A 17,249-nucleotide genomic window follows, 5' to 3' on the forward strand; every position below is an offset into this window, starting at 1 on the left:
CCCAACCTACAGAAACACTAACCTTGATGAAAGCCCCCCAACCTAAAGAAACACTAACCTTGATGAAAGCCCCCTACCTAAAGAAACACTAACCTTGATGAAAGCCCCCAACCTACAGAAACACTGACCTTGATGAAAGCCCCCCACCTACAGAAACACTAACCTTGATGAAAGCCCCCAACCTAAAGAAACACTAACCTTGATGAAAGCCCCCAACCTACAGAAACACTAACCTTGATGAAAGCCCCCAACCTAAAGAAACACTAACCTTGATGAAAGCCCCCAACCTACAGAAACACTAACCTTGATGAAAGCCCCCAACCTACAGAAACACTAACCTTGATGAAAGCCCCCAACCTACAGAAACACTAACCTTGATGCAAGCCCCCCAACCTATAGAAACACTAACCTTGATGAAAGCCCCCAACCTAAAGAAACACTAACCTTGATGAAAGCCCCCCAACCTAAAGAAACACTAACCTTGATGAAAGCCCCCAACCTAAAGAAACACTAACCTTGATGAAAGCCCCCAACCTACAGAAACACTGACCTTGATGAAAGCCCCCCACCTACAGAAACACTAACCTTGATGAAAGCCCCCAACCTAAAGAAACACTAACCTTGATGAAAGCCCCCAACCTACAGAAACACTAACCTTGATGAAAGCCCCCCACCTACAGAAACACTAACCTTGATGAAAGCCCCCAACCTAAAGAAACACTAACCTTGATGAAAGCCCCCAACCTACAGAAACACTAACCTTGATGAAAGCCCCCAACCTAAAGAAACACTAACCTTGATGAAAGCCCCCAACCTACAGAAACACTAACCTTGATGAAAGCCCCCAACCTACAGAAACACTAACCTTGATGAAAGCCCCCAACCTACAGAAACACTAACCTTGATGCAAGCCCCCCAACCTATAGAAACACTAACCTTGATGAAAGCCCCCAACCTAAAGAAACACTAACCTTGATGAAAGCCCCCCAACCTAAAGAAACACTAACCTTGATGAAAGCCCCCAACCTAAAGAAACACTAACCTTGATGAAAGCCCCCAACCTACAGAAACACTGACCTTGATGAAAGCCCCCCACCTACAGAAACACTAACCTTGATGAAAGCCCCCAACCTAAAGAAACACTAACCTTGATGAAAGCCCCCAACCTACAGAAACACTAACCTTGATGAAAGCCCCCAACCTAAAGAAACACTAACCTTGATGAAAGCCCCCAACCTAAAGAAACACTAACCTTGATGAAAGCCCCCAACCTACAGAAACACTGACCTTGATGAAAGCCCCCAACGTAAAGAAACACTAACCTTGATGAAAGCCCCCAACCTAAAGAAACACTAACCTTGATGAAAGCCCCCAACCTAAAGAAACACTAACCTTGATGAAAGCCCCCCAACCTAAAGAAACACTAACCTTGATGAAAGCCCCCCAACCTACAGAAACACTAACCTTGATGAAAGCCCCCCAACCTAAAGAAACACTAACCTTGATGAAAGCCCCCCAACCTAAAGAAACACTAACCTTGATGAAAGCCCCCGACCTAAAGAAACACTAACCTTGATGAAAGCCCCCAACCTACGGAAACACTAACCTTGATGAAAGCCCCCAACAACCTAAAGAAACACTAACCTTGATGAAAGCCCCCAACCTACAGAATCACTAACCTTGATGAAAGCCCCCAACCTACAGAAACACTAACCTTGATTAAAGCCCCCAACAACCTACAGAAACACTGACCTTGATGAAAGCCCCCAACGTAAAGAAACACTAACCTTGATGAAAGACCCCAACCTACAGAAACACTAACCTTGATGAAAGCCCCCCAACCTACAGAAACACTAACCTTGATGAAAGCCCCCAACAACCTACAGAAACACTGACCTTGATGAAAGCCCCCAACGTAAAGAAACACTAACCTTGATGAAAGCCCCAGCCTAAAGAAACACTAACCTTGATGAAAGCCCCCCAACCTACAGAAACACTAACCTTGATGAAAGCCCCCAACCTAAAGAAACACTAACCTTGATGAAAGCCCCCCACCTACAGAAACACTAACCTTGATGAAAGCCCCCAACCTAAAGAAACACTAACCTTGATGAAAGCCCCCCAACCTAAAGAAACACTAACCTTAATGAAAGCCCCCAACCTACAGAAACACTAACCTTGATGCAAGCCCCCAACCTAAAGAAACACTAACCTTGATGAAAGCCCCCAACCTACAGAAACACTGACCTTGATGAAAGCCCCCAACGTAAAGAAACACTAACCTTGATGAAAGCCCCCAACCTAAAGAAACACTAACCTTGATGAAAGCCCCCCAACCTAAAGAAACACTAACCTTGATGAAAGCCCCCAACCTAAAGAAACACTAACCTTGATGAAAGCCCCCAACCTACAGAAACACTGACCTTGATGAAAGCCCCCCACCTACAGAAACACTAACCTTGATGAAAGCCCCCAACCTAAAGAAACACTAACCTTGATGAAAGCCCCCAACCTACAGAAACACTAACCTTGATGAAAGCCCCCAACCTAAAGAAACACTAACCTTGATGAAAGCCCCCAACCTAAAGAAACACTAACCTTGATGAAAGCCCCCAACCTACAGAAACACTGACCTTGATGAAAGCCCCCAACGTAAAGAAACACTAACCTTGATGAAAGCCCCCAAACTAAAGAAACACTAACCTTGATGAAAGCCCCCAACCTAAAGAAACACTAACCTTGATGAAAGCCCCCCAACCTAAAGAAACACTAACCTTGATGAAAGCCCCCCAACCTACAGAAACACTAACCTTGATGAAAGCCCCCCAACCTAAAGAAACACTAACCTTGATGAAAGCCCCCCAACCTAAAGAAACACTAACCTTGATGAAAGCCCCCGACCTAAAGAAACACTAACCTTGATGAAAGCCCCCAACCTACGGAAACACTAACCTTGATGAAAGCCCCCAACAACCTAAAGAAACACTAACCTTGATGAAAGCCCCCAACCTACAGAATCACTAACCTTGATGAAAGCCCCCAACCTACAGAAACACTAACCTTGATGAAAGCCCCCCAACCTAAAGAAACACTAACCTTGATGAAAGCCCCCAACCTAAAGAAACACTAACCTTGATGAAAGCCCCCAACCTACAGAAACACTGACCTTGATGAAAGCCCCCCACCTACAGAAACACTAACCTTGATGAAAGCCCCCAACCTAAAGAAACACTAACCTTGATGAAAGCCCCCAACCTACAGAAACACTAACCTTGATGAAAGCCCCCAACCTAAAGAAACACTAACCTTGATGAAAGCCCCCAACCTAAAGAAACACTAACCTTGATGAAAGCCCCCAACCTACAGAAACACTGACCTTGATGAAAGCCCCCAACGTAAAGAAACACTAACCTTGATGAAAGCCCCCAACCTAAAGAAACACTAACCTTGATGAATGCCCCCAACCTAAAGAAACACTAACCTTGATGAAAGCCCCCCAACCTAAAGAAACACTAACCTTGATGAAAGCCCCCCAACCTACAGAAACACTAACCTTGATGAAAGCCCCCCAACCTAAAGAAACACTAACCTTGATGAAAGCCCCCCAACCTAAAGAAACACTAACCTTGATGAAAGCCCCCCGACCTAAAGAAACACTAACCTTGATGAAAGCCCCCAACCTACGGAAACACTAACCTTGATGAAAGCCCCCAACAACCTAAAGAAACACTAACCTTGATGAAAGCCTCCAACCTACAGAATCACTAACCTTGATAAAAGCCCCCAACCTACAGAAACACTAACCTTGATTAAAGCCCCCCAACCTAAAGAAACACTAACCTTGATGAAAGCCCCCAACAACCTACAGAAACACTGACCTTGATGAAAGCCCCCAACGTAAAGAAACACTAACCTTGATGAAAGCCCCAGCCTAAAGAAACACTAACCTTGATGAAAGCCCCCCAACCTAAAGAAACACTAACCTTGATGAAAGCCCCCAACCTACAGAAACACTAACTTTGATGAAAGCCCCCAACCTACAGAAACACTAACCTTGATGAAAGCCCCCAACCTACAGAAACACTGACCTTGATGAAAGCCCCCAACAACCTACAGAAACACTGACCTTGATGAAAGCCCCCAACGTAAAGAAACACTAACCTTGATGAAAGCCCCAGCCTAAAGAAACACTAACCTTGATGAAAGCCCCCCAACCTACAGAAACACTAACCTTGATGAAAGCCCCCAACCTAAAGAAACACTAACCTTGATGAAAGCCCCCCACCTACAGAAACACTAACCTTGATGAAAGCCCCCAACCTAAAGAAACACTAACCTTGATGAAAGCCCCCCAACCTAAAGAAACACTAACCTTAATGAAAGCCCCCAACCTACAGAAACACTAACCTTGATGCAAGCCCCCAACCTAAAGAAACACTAACCTTGATGAAAGCCCCCAACCTACAGAAACACTGACCTTGATGAAAGCCCCCAACGTAAAGAAACACTAACCTTGATGAAAGCCCCCAACCTAAAGAAACACTAACCTTGATGAAAGCCCCCCAACCTAAAGAAACACTAACCTTGATGAAAGCCCCCAACCTAAAGAAACACTAACCTTGATGAAAGCCCCCAACCTACAGAAACACTGACCTTGATGAAAGCCCCCCACCTACAGAAACACTAACCTTGATGAAAGCCCCCAACCTAAAGAAACACTAACCTTGATGAAAGCCCCCAACCTACAGAAACACTAACCTTGATGAAAGCCCCCAACCTAAAGAAACACTAACCTTGATGAAAGCCCCCAACCTAAAGAAACACTAACCTTGATGAAAGCCCCCAACCTACAGAAACACTGACCTTGATGAAAGCCCCCAACGTAAAGAAACACTAACCTTGATGAAAGCCCCCAACCTAAAGAAACACTAACCTTGATGAAAGCCCCCAACCTAAAGAAACACTAACCTTGATGAAAGCCCCCCAACCTAAAGAAACACTAACCTTGATGAAAGCCCCCCAACCTACAGAAACACTAACCTTGATGAAAGCCCCCCAACCTAAAGAAACACTAACCTTGATGAAAGCCCCCGACCTAAAGAAACACTAACCTTGATGAAAGCCCCCAACCTACGGAAACACTAACCTTGATGAAAGCCCCCAACAACCTAAAGAAACACTAACCTTGATGAAAGCCCCCAACCTACAGAATCACTAACCTTGATAAAAGCCCCCAACCTACAGAAACACTAACCTTGATTAAAGCCCCCCAACCTAAAGAAACACTAACCTTGATGAAAGCCCCCAACAACCTACAGAAACACTGACCTTGATGAAAGCCCCCAACGTAAAGAAACACTAACCTTGATGAAAGCCCCAGCCTAAAGAAACACTAACCTTGATGAAAGCCCCCCAACCTACAGAAACACTAACCTTGATGAAAGCCCCCCAACCTACAGAAACACTAACCTTGATGAAAGCCCCCAACCTACAGAAACACTAACCTTGATGAAAGCCCCCAACCTACAGAAACACTAACCTTGATGAAAGCCCCCAACCTATAGAAACACTAACCTTGATGAAAGCCCCCAACCTATAGAAACACTAACCTTGATGAAAGCCCCCAACCTAAAGAAACACTAACCTTGATGAAAGCCCCCAACCTAAAGAAACACTAACCTTGATGAAAGCCCCCAACCTACAGAAACACTAACCTTGATGAAAGCCCCCAACCTACAGAAACACTAACCTTGATGAAAGCCCCCAACCTACAGAAACACTAACCTTGATGCAAGCCCCCCAACCTATAGAAACACTAACCTTGATGAAAGCCCCCAACCTACAGAAACACTAACCTTGATGAAAGCCCCCAACCTACAGAAACACTAACCTTGATGAAAGCCCCCAACCTACAGAAACACTAACCTTGATGAAAGCCCCCAACAAACTACAGAAACACTAACCTTGATGCAAGCCCCCCAACCTATAGAAACACTAACCTTGATGAAAGCCCCCAACCTACAGAAACACTAACCTTGATGAAAGCCCCCCAACCTAAAGAAACACAAACCTTGATGAAAGCCCCCGACCGTGTGGTGTTGGGTCCAGTCAGGTCTTTAACATCACAATTTAACTAGTCGAACCGTGAGGTGTTGGGTCCAGTCAGGTCTTTAACATCACAATTTAACTAGTCGTACCGTGTGGTGTTGGGTCCAGTCAGGTCTTTAACATCACAATTTAACGAGTCGTACCGTGTGGTGTTGGGTCCAGTCAGGTCTTTAACATCACAATTTAACGAGCTGTACCGTGTGGTGTTGGGTCCAGTCAGGTCTTTAACATCACAATTTAACGAGCTGTACCGTGTGGTGTTGGGTCCAGTCAGGTCTTTGACATCACAATTTAACTAGTCGTACCGTGTGGTGTTGGGTCCAGTCAGGTCTTTGACATCACAATTTAACGAGTCGAACCGTGTGGTGTTGGGTCCAGTCAGGTCTTTAACATCACAATTTAACGAGTCGTACCGTGCGGTGTTGGGTCCAGTCAGGTCTTTAACATCACAATTTAACGAGCTGTACCGTGTGGTGTTGGGTCCAGTCAGGTCTTTAACATCACAATTTAACGAGTCGTACCGTGTGGTGTTGGGTCCAGTCAGGTCTTTAACATCACAATTTAACGAGTCGTACCGTGTGGTGTTGGGTCCAGTCAGGTCTTTGACATCACAATTTAACGAGTCGTACCGTGTGGTGTTGGGTCCAGTCAGGTCTTTGACATCACAATTTAACGAGCTGTACCGTGTGGTGTTGGGTCCAGTCAGGTCTTTAACATCACAATTTAACGAGCCTTACCGTGCGGTGTTGGGTCCAGTCAGGTCTTTAACATCACAATTTAACGAGCCTTACCGTGCGGTGTTGGGTCCAGTCAGGTCTTTAACATCACAATTTAACGAGCCTTACCGTGCGGTGTTGGGTCCAGTCAGGTCTTTAACATCACAATTTAACTAGTCGAACCGTGTGGTGTTGGGTCCAGTCAGGTCTTTGACATCACAATTTAACGAGTCGTACCGTGTGGTGTTGGGTCCAGTCAGGTCTTTAACATCACAATTTAACGAGTCGTACCGTGTGGTGTTGGGTCCAGTCAGGTCTTTGACATCACAATTTAACGAGTCGTACCGTGTGGTGTTGGGTCCAGTCAGGTCTTTAACATCACAATTTAACGAGTCGAACCGTGTGGTGTTGGGTCCAGTCAGGTCTTTAACATCACAATTTAACGAGCCGTACCGTGTGGTGTTGGGTCCAGTCAGGTCTTTAACATCACAATTTAACGAGTCGTACCGTGTGGTGTTGGGTCCAGTCAGGTCTTTAACATCACAATTTAACGAGTCGTACCGTGCGGTGTTGGGTCCAGTCAGGTCTTTAACACATTCACCCACTGAAAAGATCAGCCACGAAATGTCGGCACCATTGTAACAGGATGTAATTAAGCCCTGGTCTCCATGGGAACAGAAGAGGAATACCCGGTGCGGTCGTCTCAGGTTGGACTACTCCAAATCATCTTGGCTCTGACACACACAAGCTTTGCAGGTCCATCAACCCATTTAAATACGTCTCACTGCAGTAACCTGTGGATCATGAGAGAACCTTCATGAATCAGCAGTAAGTTAATAACCTATTTATTGACACTTTATGTAGCGTCCTGTAGTACTTAGTTTGAAGTGAGACACCATTCGGTCATTCATAACACATTCATAAAGGCTTAATGATGTAAACACAAATGTATTAACAACTTTAAAGACATGTTTTAACCAATACATTTCGCTCTACTTTGACATTTTTAAAACAATATAAAATACATGGAGTTTCAAAAAGTCGCTGCAATGTAATTACAGTAAACATTACACAGGGTTGTGAATAGTGTAGCTTGTCCCTGAGCTGGCGGACGAATGATTCTTGCCTCTCTTCCTGCTGGAGGTACTGCATATTGGTTCCAACCTTAAAAGTAACAACAAAGAAAGTTAGCAGGTCACCATCGTGTTTGTGAGAGTCTCCCCTTTCCGTAGCACGGTCATAATAGTTCAACCCGTTTGGATGCTACAGACATTTTCGTGATGTCTCACAGTCTGACAAACATCGCTCTAGCTCTGCCACCTTTCACTGCAGATGCGGAAGTGTTACATAAGCAGATGCGGTGGATTGAGACGCATCCAATGCAAAAAAACAGATATCTCAATTTTAAACTGATGGATTTTGATGGGGATTTTTATCTCTCCTGTGGCCACGTTGCCAGTCTATTTATCTCTCCTGTAACCATGTTGCCAGTCTGTTTATCTCTCCTGTAGCCATGTTGCCAGTATGTTTATCTCTCCTGTAACCATGTTACCAGTCTGTTTATCTCTCCTGTAGCCATGTTGCCAGTCTGTTTATCTCTCCTGTAGCCATGTTGCCTGTCTGTTTATCTCTCCTGTGGCCATGTTGCCAGTCTGTTTATCTCTCCTGTAGCCATGTTGCCTGTCTGTTTATCTCTCCTGTAGCCATGTTGCCTGTCTGTTTATCTCTCCTGTGGCCATGTTGCCAGTCTGTTTATCTCTCCTGTAGCCATGTTGCCTGTCTGTTTATCTCTCCTGTAGCCATGTTGCCTGTCTGTTTATCTCTCCTGTAGCCATGTTGCCAGTCTGTTTATCTCTCCTGTAGCCATGTTGCCTGTCTGTTTATCTCTCCTGTGGCCATGTTGCCAGTCTGTTTATCTCTCCTGTAGCCATGTTGCCTGTCTGTTTATCTCTCCTGTAGCCATGTTGCCTGTCTGTTTATCTCTCCTGTGGCCATGTTGCCAGTCTGTTTATCTCTCCTGTAGCCATGCTGCCTGTCTGTTTATCTCTCCTGTAGCCATGTTGCCAGTCTGTTTATATCTAGTTGCCAGTCAGGCCTGTTTCTGTTTTTTAGCCAATGTGTTGCAAGGACACCATGATGTAGCCTAGCAACACAGAATCCATTTTGTTTGTATGTTTGTGTTTTTCCGTTATAGGACGAACATTTTGAGAACACCTACTACAGCGATTTCATCAACAACCTGGAAAAGGTCAAGTACGCAGGTGATTTGGGTTTTCTTTCGAATGTTACTGAATCTATCTACATGAATAACAGTATTACTGAATCTATCTACATGAATAACAGTATTAATGAATCTATCTACATGAATAATATTAGTTTTGAATTTATACACAGTACCAGTCAAAAGTTTGGACACACCTACTCATTCCAGTGTTTTTCGTTATTTTTACTATCTTCTACATTGTAGAATAATAATGAAGATGACAAAACTATGAAATGACACATATGGAATCATGTAGTAACCAAAAAAGTGTTAAACAAATCAAAATGTTATATTTGAGTTTCTTCAAAGTAGCCACCCTTTGCCTTGATGACGTCTTTGCACACTCTTGGCATCCTCAACCAGCTTCATGAGGTAGTCACCTGGAGTGCATTTCAATTAACAGGTGGAATTTGTTTGTGGAATTTGTGGAATTTCTTTCCTTCTTAATGCGTTTGAGCCAATCAATTGTGTTATGACAAGGTAGGGGTGGTATACAGGAGACCAAGTCCATATTATGGCAAGAACAGCTCAAATAAGCAAAGAGAAATGACAGTCCATCATTACTTTAAGACCTGAAGGTCAGTCAATGTGGAACATTTCTTGAACTTTGAAAGTTTTTTCAAGTGCAGTCGCAAAAACCATCAAGCGCTATGATGAAACTGGCTCTCGTGAGGACCGCCACAGGAAAGGAAGACCCAGAGTTACCTCTGCTGCAGAGGATAAGCTCATTAGAGTTAACTGCAACTCAGATTGCAGCCCAAATAATTGCTTCACAGAGTTCAAGTAACAGGCACATCTCAACATCAACTGTTTGATGCTCATTTTCTTTCTTCACATCTTGTGTTGTTGTACAGGCCAGTCCCTGAACATATCCACCCTCAACGTGCGTTCCATGCTACCTGAGAACCTGAACCATTTCTTCAGGTACCAGGGCTCTCTCACCACCCCTCCCTGTTACGAGAGCATCCTGTGGACCGTGTTTGACACACCCATCACCCTCTCTCACAACCAGGTAACCCTGCTCTCTCTCTCTCTCACAAACCTGCTGATGTGTAAATTAATTCTCCAAAAATTGGAAGGGAACTCTTACACTCTGCACCAAGCCTCCATGAAAAGCTGATAAACAACCCTGTGAAAGATTTAATCATTCATTTGTCCATGTATTCATTCGATTGATTCATTCATGAATTCATTCTCCTCTCCTCCTCCACTCCTCTCCTCTCCTCTCCCCTTCGTCCAGATCAGGAAGTTGGAAAGCACTCTGATGGACATGGAGAATAGGACCCTGTGGAATGATTACCGCATGGCCCAACCTCTCAACGACCGCGTGGTCGAGTCCTCCTTCCTGCCTGGCCTGAGGAAAGGAAGTATGTACACAGAACCTGCTCTTAGGGATTCAATAGATACACTAAACTGATCAAATATTATCATATATACACTGCTCAAAAAAATAAAGGGAACACTTAAACAACACAATGTAACTCCAAGTCAATCACACTTCTGTGAAATCAAACTGTCCACTTAGGAAGCAACACTGATTGACAATAAATTTCACATGCTGTTGTGCAAATGGAATAGACAAAAGGTGGAAATTATAGGCAATTAGCAAGACACCCCCAATAAAGGAGTGATTCTGCAGGTGGTGACCACAGACCACTTCTCAGTTCCTATGCTTCCTGGCTGATGTTTTGGTCACTTTTGAATGCTGGCGGTGCTCTCACTCTAGTGGTAGCATGAGACGGAGTCTACAACCCACACAAGTGGCTCAGGTAGTGCAGCTCATCCAGGATGGCACATCAATGCGAGCTGTGGCTAGAAGGTTTGCTGTGTCTGTCAGCGTAGTGTCCAGAGCATGGAGGCGCTACTAGGAGACAGGCCAGTACATCAGGAGACGTGGAGGAGGCCGTAGGAGGGCAACAACCCAGCAGCAGGACCGCTACCTCCGCCTTTGAGCAGGAGGAGCACTGCCAGAGCCCTGCAAAATGACCTCCAGCAGGCCACAAATGTGCATGTGTCAGCATATGGTCTTCCAAGGGCTCTGAGGATCTCATCTCGGTACCTAATGGCAGGCAGGCTACCTCTGGCGAGCACATGGAGGGCTGTGCGGCCCCACAAAGAAATGCCACCCCACACCATGACTGACCCACCGCCAAACCGGTCATGCTGGAGGATGTTGCAGGCAGCAGAACGTTCTCCACGGCGTCTCCAGACTCTGTCACGTCTGTCACATGTGCTCAGTGTGAACCTGCTTTCATCTGTGAAGAGCACAGGGCGCCAGTGGCGAATTTGCCAATCTTGGTGTTCTCTGGCAAATGCCAAACGTCCTGCACGGTGTTGGGGTGTAAGCACAACCCCCACCTGTGGACGTCGGGCCCTCATACCACCCTCATGGAGTCTGTTTCTGACCGTTTGAGCAGACACATGCACATTTGTGGCCTGCTGGAGGTCATTTTGCAGGGCTCTGGCAGTGCTCCTCCTGCTCAAAGGCGGAGGTAGCGGTCCTGCTGCTGGGTTGTTGCCCTCCTACGGCCTCCTCCACGTCTCCTGATGTACTGGCCTGTCTCCTGGTAGCGCCTCCATGCTCTGGACACTACGCTGACAGACACAGCAAACCTTCTTGCCACAGCTCGCATTGATGTGCCATCCTGGATGAGCTGCACTACCTGAGCCACTTGTGTGGGTTGTAGACTCCGTCTCATGCTACCATTAGAGTGAGAGCACCGCCAGCATTCAAAAGTGACCAAAACATCAGCCAGGAAGCATAGGAACTGAGAAGTGGTCTGTGGTCACCACCTGCAGATTCACTCCTTTATTGGGGGTGTCTTGCTAATTGCCTATAATTTCCACCTTTTGTCTATTCCATTTGCACAACAACATGTGAAATTTATTGTCAATCAGTGTTGCTTCCTAAGTGGACAGTTTGATTTCACAGAAGTGTGATTGACTTGGAGTTACATTGTGTTGTTTAAGTGTTCCCTTTATTTTTTTGAGCAGTGTATATATGTAGATACAGGTCTTGCTGTATATGATAGGAAGTGGATCTGGTTGTCCTAATTATGCTGTAGCCTTCATTTGAAAAGACAGTATATATCTTCAGTTTGCTCCACTTTTCATGTACCATGGTTTGAAAGCGAGGTAGACAGCATCTTGGTCTCTTCAAGGCAGCATGTATCTATACTTGACCAGCTGTACAGGACCGGCGGTATCAGGACCGGCTGTACAGGACCGGCGGTGTCAGGACCAGCTGTACAGGACCGACTGTGTCAGGACCGGCTGTACAGGACCGGCGGTGTCAGGACCAGCTGTACAGGACCGACTGTGTCAGGACCGGCTGTGTCAGGACCGGCGGTATCAGGACCGGCTGTACAGGACCGGTGGTGTCAGGACCGGCTGTACAGGACCGGCGGTATCAGGACCGGCTGTACAGGACCGGCGGTATCAGGACCGGCTGTGTCAGGACCGGCGGTATCAGGACCGGCTGTGTCAGGACCGGCGGTGTCAGGACCAGCTGTACAGGACCGACTGTATCAGGACCGGCTGTACAGGACCGGCGGTGTCAGGACCGGCTGTACAGGACCGGCGGTATCAGGACCGGCTGTACAGGACCGGTGGTGTCAGGACCGGCTGTACAGGACCGGCGGTATCAGGACCGGCTGTACAGGACCGGCGGTATCAGGACCGGCTGTGTCAGGACCGGCTGTACAGGACCGGCGGTGTCAGGACCGGCTGTACAGGACCGGCGGTATCAGGACCAGCTGTACAGGACCGGCGGTATCAGGACCGGCTGTACAGGACCGGCGGTGTCAGGACCGGCTGTACAGGACCGGCTGTGTCAGGACCAGCTGTACAGGACCGACTGTACAGGACCGGCTGTGTCAGGACCGGTGGTGTCAGGACCGGCTGTACAGGACCGGCTGTGTCAGGACCGGCTGTGTCAGGGCCGACTGTGTCAGGACCAGCTGTACCAGGACCGGCTGTACAGGACCGGCTGTGTCAGGACCGGTGGTGTCAGGACCGGCTGTACAGGACCGGCTGTGTCAGGACCAGCTGTACAGGACCGGCTGTGTCAGGACCGGCTGTGTCAGGACCGGCTGTGTCAGGACCGGCTGTGTCAGGACCGACTGTGTGTGCTAAGGAAAGGAATGGATATATTCCACCCCCTAGGCAGAAGCGTTGAGAGCTAGAGAGCTCTGTGTATTAAATCCAGTGGTTGTAGATATAGATACGGTGCATTCTGAAAGTATTCAGACCCCTTGACTTTTTCCACATTTTGTTACGTAACAGACTTATTACTAAAAATGGATTAAATTGTTTTTTCCCCCCCCTCGTCAATCTACACACAAAACCCCATAATGACAAAGGAAAAACAGGTTTTTAGAAATAAAAAAACGGAAATATTACATTTACATAATTATTCAGACCCTTTACTCGGTACTTTGTCGAAGCACCTTTGGCAGCGATTACAGCAGAAACTTCTTGGGTATGACACTAAAAGCTTGGCACACTTGTATTTGGGGAGTTTCTCCCATTCTTCTCTGCAGATCCTCTCAACCTCTGTCAGGTTGGATGGGGAGCGTCGCTGCACAGCTATTTTCAGTTCTCTCCAGAGATGTCCTTGAGTGGCTCAGTCCGGGCTCTGGCTGGGCCACTCAAGGACATTCAGAGACTTGTCCCGAAGCCACTTCTGCATTGTCTTGGCTGTGGGCTTAGGGTCATTGTCCTGTTGGAAGGTGAACCTTCGCTCCAGTCTGAGGTCCTAAGCGCTCTGGAGCAGGTTTTCATCAAGGATCTCTGTGTGCTTTGCTCCGTTCATCTTTCCCTCTTTTTCTCTCTCTCTCCCTCTCTCTCTCTGTCTCTCTCTCTCTCTGTCTCTCTCCCTCTCTCTTTTTTTCTCTCTCTCTCCCTCTCTTTCTCTTTCTCTCTCTCTCTCTCTCTCTCTCCCTCTCTCTCTCTCCACTCAGCTTTCTGTCGCCATGATGAAATCGAATCAAAGCTCCTGAAGATTGAGGGTCTGATAACTTCTCTTGGAAAACACATACGTTCAAGTAAGAGTGTTCTCTATTTACCTTTAAACGGAAAGCAAAATGAGGGAAGGTTTAAGTGAACTGACTCTTCTAACTTTGTTTTTGTTCATGTAGGTGCAATTGGGGATGCAAGGCCTTCCGAACATGGTGAGTAGTTACTTATGAGTACATCGTACGCTACGAGGTGCTCTTATATATTAACATGGTGAGTAGTTACTTATGAGTACACCGTACGCTACGATGTGCTCTTATATATTATGTGTAATAACACCAATAGTAGTTACAATAGTAGTTACAATAGTAGTTACAATAACAGTTACAATAGTAGTTACAATAGTAGTTACAATAACAGTTACATTAATAGTTACAATAGTAGTTCATTAATAGTTACAATAGTAGTTAGAACATAACTACTACACAGGTACATGTCATGTATAGGGTAACACTTTACATTAAGTTGTTATTTTATGATTTCTAATTCGATGACTTATATTTAGAGAATGATTGTTCAGTAGTTGTATAGCAATCTGTCTTCTGTGTCAGATGTTAACCCTATCACTCCTGTCCCCCCTTTTAGAGCCCAGAGTGATGTCTCCCCTGGTGCTCCACTTCCCAGAGAGCAACACAGAGAGCTATGCCCGGGCCCACCTGGCTCACTCCATGGACCTGCACTCCTTCACCGCCTGCATGCACCTGAGGACACGCCCTGGAGAGATACAAACTGTCCTGTCATACTCCAGCCAGGGCAACGATAACGAACTGATGATCACCGTGGGATATGAGGTGGGTGGGGAGGGAGGGAGCGAGGGAGGGATGGATGGAAGGAAGGAGGGAGGGATGGATGAAGCGAGGGAGGGAGGAGGGAGGCAGGGAGGGAGGGAGGGATGGATGGAAGGAAGGAGGGAGGGATGGATGGAAGGAAGGAGGGAGGGATGGATGGAAGGAAGGAGGGAGGGATGGATGAAGCGAGGGAGGGAGGAGGGAGGCAGGGAGGGAGGGATGATGAAGCGAGGGCGGGAGGAAGGAAGGAGGGAGGCAGGGAGCGAGGGAGGGATGATGAAGCGAGGGCGGGAGGGATGGATGAAGCGAGGGAGGGAGGAGGGAGGCAGGGAGGGAGGGAGGGATGATGAAGCGAGGGCGGGAGGCAGGGAGGAGGGAGGGATGATGAAGCAAGGGCGGGCGGGAGGGAGGGAAGAGGGAGGGAGGGAAGAGGGAGGGAGGGAGGAGGGAGGGATGGATGGATGGAGGGATGATGAAGTCATTAAGACTTATTTCTATTTTTCATGTGATCCATCCAGGTGGGTCTGTGGATCGGCAACGAGTTTGTCAACCTGCCCCACAACTTCCACTCCCGTGACTGGGTCAACTACTGTGTCACCTGGTCGTCCCACTCCGGGGGTGCTGAGCTGTGGATCAACGGGGTGGTGGGGGAGGAACAGTACCTCCGGAGGAGATACACAGTCAGCCCAACAGGGGTCTTCATCCTGGGGAAGGACCAGGACGGCTTCCTGGGGATCTCTGACACGGACGCCTTCGTGGGTCAGATAACGGATGTCAACGTGTGGGACTATGTTTTGAACTCGGCTGAGATCCGGGAACAGATGTCCTGTGAGGACACCACCTCTCCCAGGGGGAACGTGTTTAGCTGGGGGGTCACACCTCTGAGTCTCTACGGAGGGGTGCAGCTGGAGACAGACTACAGGTGTCACTGAGGGAGAGGGGTGCAGCTGCAGCACAGCACCCTGGGTGGTGTTCAGTAGGGCACAACGTAGCGAAACGCGCTGAAACGGAAATAAAATATAAATTATGTCCCGTCAATATATCAAATCTATCCTTTACTGCTACTGACTATTGAGTATGAAGGATAACTCATCTATTTGAGACATGAGTGACAGGTTCAGTATAACAATGTTTATTGTATAAGGGAAGGGAATCGCAGAAGATCTCTGGATGTCCGTGTGGGCTCAGAGCATCAGCCATCTATCGTATTGTATCTTTTGTTTTCTTTAATAAAGTTCTATATGAAGCATCTTGTGTTTATTTTATTAAATCTAACAGACATGTATCGTTAGACACACTACAAAGCCAGTGAACTACAGAACAGACACTCAAGACAGATATCACAGAAATATATTAAAATGTTGTTTTTTTTTTAACACAATTTAATTTAATAAATCTAGATTACATCAACTGGTTCCAGGCCACTCTGTCACCTTTCAAACAGAAGAGCCTGTTATTTTCTTCTCCTTTCTTCTCTCCAACAGACTCCTTGTTAAATGGCCGTAATCCACCTCCTTAGAAGGCCGTGACCTTCCCGTGACCTCTCCTGTCTCTGATTTGATTGGCTCTACCTGGTTCCTCGTGAGCGAACATCCGACTGATCTCCAGGAAGGTCTTGTTCTTGGTCTCCGTGACGACCAGCCAGATGTAGAACTGTGTCGCCAAGCATATGAAGCAGAAGATGATGAAACTGCTTGGGCCCAGGCCTCTCTGGAGGGCAGAGAGATATATATATATATATATATATATATATAGAACCACAGACAGAGGGAGGAAGACAACCAGGTCACACAACTTCCTGGACCAATGGAGGCTCCTCCTCAGAGGAAGGGGAGGACCATCCTCCTCAGTGAATTTCATAAAAACTTTTTTAAATGTTTAAAAAGTTATCCTTTTTAGATAAAACTATACTAAATATAATCACGTCACCAAATAATTGATTAAAACACACTATTTTGCAAAGATGTAGCGGTTTGGCTTGGAAAGGTTTTTTCGTCTGGTCACATGCAGCTGTGTTGTGCATTGAAGTCGACAAGCGAAGGGATGAGGTGAAAGGAGGAGAGCGCATAATGTACTGTAGATGCGAGAAGGAATACAACGTGGCTGCTCCTGAAACTGTGAACTGTGTTGACGCGTGATCAGGTTGTGTATTCATTCTGCCGATTCTGTTGAAAAACATTTCTTAAACAGAGGCAAACGGAACAAAAAACGGGGGGGGAAAAACATACCTGAATTTGTCCAAAAGAAACTGTCATTTGTAACTGTTGGACTAATGATTACACCCAATATCAACTAGACGCAGGCAAGTGTGTGCAAGGTAGTTGTCAAGTTTTGACCTCTTTCTTGTGCAATTCCCCA

General features: G+C 46.5%; 1 protein-coding gene across 1 annotated transcript; it reads left to right on the plus strand.

Moving 5' to 3' along the window:
- The first annotated feature begins 7,492 nt into the window (after positions 1-7,492).
- Positions 7,493-16,083, plus strand: LOC120061707 (C-reactive protein-like). Its single transcript, XM_039011602.1, has 8 exons — positions 7,493-7,531; positions 9,019-9,085; positions 9,942-10,099; positions 10,328-10,454; positions 14,049-14,132; positions 14,226-14,258; positions 14,689-14,894; positions 15,410-16,083. Exons 1-8 carry the CDS (start codon positions 7,493-7,495, stop codon positions 15,821-15,823), a joined length of 1,128 nt encoding a protein of 375 aa, XP_038867530.1. The 3' UTR covers positions 15,824-16,083.
- The last annotated feature ends 1,166 nt before the right edge of the window (positions 16,084-17,249 follow it).

The sequence above is a fragment of the Salvelinus namaycush genome, chromosome 16 (genome assembly GCF_016432855.1).
Source record: "Salvelinus namaycush isolate Seneca chromosome 16, SaNama_1.0, whole genome shotgun sequence".
Classification (NCBI taxonomy): Eukaryota; Metazoa; Chordata; class Actinopteri; order Salmoniformes; family Salmonidae; genus Salvelinus; species Salvelinus namaycush.